We start from the raw sequence: 6,199 nt of genomic DNA, 5'->3' as shown, positions 1-6,199 counted from the left end.
ATCGTAGCATCGTCTGAGCCCAAATCTGATCCCGAGTCTCTATCCTCTTCCAAGGTCGGGTTGACCCTGCTAGGTTTCACTGTGGGCTTGGTCAGAGTATCCTGCTTTGGCCTCTCTTGACCATTATCGGAGTCTGAGTCACTATCATTGGAGCCATCCTCACGATGTTCGTCATGCTGTTTGGTTGGTTTCTTGGTTGGTTTCTCCACGTCCAAGTCTTCTCCATCGTCATCGGAGCCATCCCGATCAGGAGTCCAGTCATCCTTAGAAAACTGTTCGGTTCGTTTCTTGGCCGGTTTGTCCACATCCAAATCCTTCCAACTGTTGTCATCGAACTGCCGATCTTCCACCCCTTCCTTTCTCTTTGGCCTGGCTTCCTCATCTGACGGTGACTCGGTTGCTGCCCGGCCTCTCCTTTGACCCTTGCTTCTGCCGGGCTTCTTGCCCTTCCCAACACTATGAACATGAGGTTTAGGAATGTGAACTTTGATTTTCCTTCGTGGAGGTGCTTCCAGCAGCATTTTCCCCTCAAGAAAGGATTTAAATCGAAAGGCGACTTTGTGTTGTTCTTGACGTTCATACCAAAACTGGAGAGCTTCAGTGACCATCTCCATCAGGAATTTGGAGGGATCAAGAAACTTGTAAAAGTTGTTACCTTCTCCATTTACTGATCTCCAAGCCGGGGGTATATATTCTAGATCAATGAAGTCAAGTAACTTTGATCCAATAGCCGTCCAAGGAGCCGATCCCTTACTCTGCCCAGCTGCAAGATCTAAGTAGACAAATGTTTAGTGATACAGGGCAAGAAATCTCTGGGGACCGGCTTACTATAGTGCTGGTTGACAAATGTACAAAGAACATTCAGCCGCCAAATTCGAATATCACGGGAAGTTTTAAGTGGTGGTTTCGATGGATCGGGTAGAATAGGTTCCAGGTATAGGTTCTTCTCCAAAGTCATAGCACCCTGGGATCGGTGTCCTCCTTCGGCCGAAGCAAGATCCTCCAACCCATAGTATTCTTCATTGTGTGCTCTCCAAGAAGATACCGATATTCCTTCCTCATGGAAAGTCCGGCTATGGTTATCAATAAAGTCTTTCCCATTCCCGAGTTCTTGATTGAAGTCGTACGTCGAGACGTCCAAATTACCATCGGGCTTCAGATAACATCCTAAGATAAAGACCCGGACACCCATTGTGTCATAAAGTTCCTTGGAAAATGCATGCATCCGAGCCGTGCAGTTCTTTACAGCCAGTCTACCAAAGGTCCAGATAAGCCAACGTTAGAATAATGAAAATTAACTTACTTGGACTTGAGTTCCGGGTCAACTCCCTTCTTGTCGTACTCCTCGGCCGTCCTCTGCAGTACGTCTTTCTCCCTTTTCTTCAGTTTTCCCATCATTTGAGTCACGACCCGCTCCCGAAAATCAAAATGAGTGGGATCTCCCCCTTTAGGCCTCTTTTGTCCCTCTTCAATGGCTTCGGCACAAAGCCTTTTCGCTTCGGTATCGATGGCGTCCTTGTTCTCATGCTGGAACACATGCCGGGCGTGCCACGACTTTCCCATCCTCGGCATTTTCTGACTTCTCTTATGACTGTACCGGGCAAACCACTCTTTAATATCCTACAAGTCCGTCAGGAATCAATTAGAGGGCCGCTGGAAAAAGTACTTACTTTTTTAACAGCTGATCTTTCTTCCTTCTTGAACGATTTTCCATTGGGGAGTATGTCGAGCATGTCTTGCAAAACTCGAGAAAATATCTCAGCACGAGCAGCGTCGTTGGCGTCTCTGTACTCCTCCCGATGTTTTTCCAATAGAGCACTTTCTTCATCGGTCCAATGCCTCCCGGACCCATGGTGCTTGGTTTGACTGGAAAGTGGGGCAGATGGTTCAGGGGATTGAGAATGAGTACTCATAATGATATAATTAATGGTATTTGGGAGCAAAGAGGTAGATGGAAAATGGTAGTCGGGAGCAGAGAGGGAGAACAACTCATTCCAAATACAATGAACAAACAATCACCCCTGATTCGGGAAAGGGAATTACTTTATATATCATCTATCAAAAATATACATAACTGATCGGCACGGAAGATCGAACACGAAACGGAAAAGAACAGACCTTAATAACCTTAAATAGCTTAAATAGCGGAACAGTTATGATCGCATCACAGGACAAAACCTTAATTAGCTTCCTCTGTAATTATGTCGGTCCATCTAAGTAACTAAACTGGTAACGCAGTTATGGTGGTATATATTGAAGCTACCTTTATACCAATGTATGATGAGGCTGTCAGCGACATACAGATCTTGATATTTTGCAGTCATATTGAAGGTGATAAAAATTAAAAGTTCACAAGAAGCCGCCGTTAAAGAGTATGCGAAGTGTATGAAATATGAGATTGTGTTTCTAATTGACTATTATCCAGTCCTGCTGGCCGGCTTTTATGGCTTGGGTGTGTGCTCATCCCAGTCTTACTGCCAACTTGTTATTTTACGTAGCTGGAAATGCAAATCTGTTATGAATGTTTGCGTTTGCTATTCGACGGCCACATTTTCCTCTTTCCCGCTACGCCCACATTTTCCTCGTTCCCACTACACATCATCATTATATCATTTGGCCATTTCAACAGTAGACAAACATGGGAAGAAAAGCACACAGCAACATCGCTAATCCTCACTTCAACAGGCTTGTTATAAAAAATGGAAGGAGGTCTTTTCCCTCCTCCACTATTCCCTCTCTGCCATTTTCCCCCGTGAAAAAACGTAACTGCAGCCATCTGGAAAGAGACATTGAAAGGGAACACCAAGATTTGCCATACGTTGAATATGCTCCTCCTCTCGAGGATCATCAACCTTACAGAAATGTGAAATTCCTCTTCCAATATATTCATATACTGAACGCTAATACACTATCAGTCATCCAATGATTACATGAGGGTTTGGAAAGAGACTAACCGTAATCTATACCTCCACGAATTTTTGGATAGGAAAGCGTCAAAGCGGGTTTGTATCTCTTGCAAGAAGGAGGCAAATTGGCGATGTCTCGATTGCTTTGCCGGCACGGCATATTGTGCAGAATGTTGCCGAACATCCCACTGCAGGGACCCTTTCCACCGGATTGAACGTTGGACCGGCACCTTTTATGAGCCGAGCTGGCTGTGGAAAGTGGGTTTGGTTATTCGACTTGGTCACGAAGGTGATCGGTGCCCGAATGGAAGCAGCAACTTGAGTGCCGACCTTGACATTGACGAAGAGGAATGGTTTGACATGGAAGACCTTACCAGCACTTCGGCCGATCCAAAACCAACGGACCGTATTTACAATGGTGGCCGGGTCATGACCGTAGTCCATACTTCCGGTGTGCATCACCTACCTATCGTCTTCTGTGGATGTTCTGGTGCAGCAGCCGAGGACATACAGTTGTTCCGGGTTGGGTTGTACCCATCCACCTACAAGTCTTGCCAGACCGTATTTACCTTCCAACTCCTCGATGACTACCTGCTGGAAAACCTGGAATGTAAAACATCGGCCACCCACTACTACTCCAAATTGAGAAGGATCACCAACTTTGCATTTCCGAATTCCATTCCGGTATGTTGTTCAAGTACTGAGGTATACTCCCATCTCAAAACGTTTGACAGAACCGGTATCACGAGTTAATAAGGGTTGGTAGACAATACCGTAATCTTACTGAACTGGCTACTTTTGGATTTGGACACAAAGGTAAGGCTCCGACGCCGGGGGAGATGGGTTTTTTTTGCCCTACCTGCCCACAACCGGGAGTCAACCTTCCTGATGACTGGAACAAAAACCCCAATGATCCTACTAACTGGAAGTATACCAGAGGATTTGTAGCCGATGGCAATTTCACAGCAGCCCACCAAAAACAGGCACGGCCCAAAGACGATGTTTGGCTTAAAAATGGGGATAGTTTCATGACGCAAAGAGGACCTTATTTGAGCCACCTTCGGGACGCGATTGAAGATAATGATGTAAGTTTTTATCCTTCGAGCGACTCGGCCGGTGTCTGAATCTTTCAGCCGAGGACATGTCATGAGCACAATGCTATCAACAACAAGAATGTATTTCACCGAGGTTTTGACGCTACTGGAATTGGAGCCATTGCTTGCCTTCGACATGGCACCTTTTGTCCGGGTTCGGTGGTAGATTTTCAAAAGGGAGAAAGGTATGGAAGTTATCCTGAGGTTGAATCGTTGTTTTACCGAACAGGCAAATGAACATGGACTATGCCTTGTGCCAGGCTCTGAAGAATACCATGACCAGTGAAGAAAAAAGGGTTATTTTTGTCTATGACATCAACTGCCAGTATATGGTGAATTTGATGGCTCGGATAAAACGTGGTGTGAAACACCTCTGGATCAGACCAGACTTGTTATTGGTAGCCGGGATCGGCTTATTCCATGTCCATGGCCATCAAGAAATATGCTTTCCACGATTTGCCCCAACATTCATCCCCGGGGCTGGTCAAACAGATGGAGAGATATTGGAGACTTTGTGGGCTGTTCTCAACGAGGTCGGTAGCACCACCCGGACAATGACTTTGGCCCATAGATCGGAGGTGTTGGATGCTCACATGCTGGATAATAACTGGAAAAAAATGATCAATATGGGTATCTATTTTCAACTGCTTTTACATTGCTTCTAAGCTAATAAACGTCAAGTGAGTAGCCTTTGCAAGAAGTGGAAGCAAGCAAAACTCGGGCTCTCTGAGAGCTTCCAGGCTCTTGAAGAATTAAGTGCCTCAGCAAGTAAGGAACAGATTCAAGAATGGGAGCAACAGATCAAAACGGCAAATTTGAATCGGGCAAAGGACCTTTCCGCCATGGACATCTATTACGTCAAGGTCAAGGAAGGTAAGGACCAAGTTTTCCATCACAAAGGCCAGCTGTAAAATCATTCAATCAGCCGAGACCGAAAAGGGCATTCGGCTAAAACTTATGACTAAAGAACAGGCAGGCAAGGTCAAGCTGGGGTTAACTGGATGGGTAAACACCGGTATCAAAATTCAGGAAGCCCAGTGAGTAAAGTCAAATATTGCTAGATTCAAACATTGAACAATCCAGAGCCGAATTGGCCGCCTTTGTGAAGGCTCAAGGCAGTCGTCCAAGTGCCGATCAGAAGCTGGAGATAATGAAATGTCGAGAGAAGCTGTCCAAGCGACTTGAAGAGTTTTCCGAGGGCGGTCAAGGCCATTTTCCCAACTTGGAAATTAATGAAGGAACTATTCATGATCCACTGCTCTCGGAGGATATTGTGGATGACGATGACTGGAGCAATTGTGATGAAGAGGAAACCCCAGCACCGAGCATACCCAGTTTGCCTGATCAGGGATATGGATCGGCCGAACATCAACAAATCCTCTTACCATCCTCATTTCAAGCAGCCCTCCTCCCTACATCACTGGGAGAAGCCCGGTGCGTAGAGATAGAATTGAGAGTGGCCCAGGCAAATAACGCTCTGAAGCGTTTACGGGAAGCCATCGGTTACAAGTCATTCCTTTATCGGAAGAGAATTCGAGCCGAGAAATCGAAAAAACGTGTAACTCGGGCTTACGATGCTGTACAAGGATCGGATCGCAATATGAAAAGTGCTCTCCGGGCATACAACCAAGCTCGATGGGCTCTTAATCAGCTCAATGCTCCTCAGGGCACTCGTGACCGATACAAGCCGATAGGGAAAAAAGATACAAGGGCACTAACTACGGTATACAATGGCAACGCCCGGGGTCAAAGAAATATTGCTCTGCCATGGTTCTGGAATATGGCTGTGGCTGATGATTCGTCGGGTTCAACATACATGGAACAAGGTCAGATCCAGTCACTTTTATTACTCTACATGAATTGAAACCAGACAAATCAAAGTATATCGGGTGAATTGGCTCAGAGCAAAAGCTCGATATGACCGGTGGTCAGAAGAGCATACCTTGATCCCAAACGAAATGAACTGGACCCGCCTCTATTTCATCAACAAAGCAAGGGAGTGGGCTGGGCTGAGGGACTTGGTGCCAGACAAGCCGGGACATGTATGCTTTGCCGAGGGGCAAATCAGTATGTGGAAAGAACTGGCCTTCCAGGCCACCAAAGAATTTATAAATGCCGGGGTCATGTGCGAGGCCATTGCATTACCTAATCCTAGTTGAATCAAACTATTCTTTCTCATTGTCCACCATGTATGCAAAA

General features: G+C 45.9%; 1 protein-coding gene across 1 annotated transcript in view; it reads left to right on the top strand.

Moving 5' to 3' along the window:
• Positions 1-2,930: 2,930 nt before the first annotated feature.
• The window catches only part of LACBIDRAFT_330711 (uncharacterized protein), a gene marked incomplete at both ends in the record, with an annotated part of 4,461 nt that continues 1,192 nt past the window's right edge, over positions 2,931-6,199 (top strand). The window contains 9 exons of the mRNA XM_001885087.1: positions 2,931-3,590; positions 3,641-3,991; positions 4,040-4,185; positions 4,230-4,332; positions 4,403-4,533; positions 4,689-4,873; positions 4,926-5,037; positions 5,084-5,826; positions 5,882-6,067. Of these exons, the coding sequence (XP_001885122.1) occupies positions 2,931-3,590; positions 3,641-3,991; positions 4,040-4,185; positions 4,230-4,332; positions 4,403-4,533; positions 4,689-4,873; positions 4,926-5,037; positions 5,084-5,826; positions 5,882-6,067 (2,617 nt within the window). The remainder of the gene's footprint in view (positions 3,591-3,640; positions 3,992-4,039; positions 4,186-4,229; positions 4,333-4,402; positions 4,534-4,688; positions 4,874-4,925; positions 5,038-5,083; positions 5,827-5,881; positions 6,068-6,199) is intronic.

Source organism: Laccaria bicolor, genomic scaffold (assembly GCF_000143565.1).
Source record: "Laccaria bicolor S238N-H82 LACBIscaffold_29 genomic scaffold, whole genome shotgun sequence".
In the NCBI taxonomy this organism is placed as follows: Eukaryota; Fungi; Basidiomycota; class Agaricomycetes; order Agaricales; family Hydnangiaceae; genus Laccaria; species Laccaria bicolor.
This window is presented reverse-complemented; position numbering and strand designations above follow the sequence as displayed.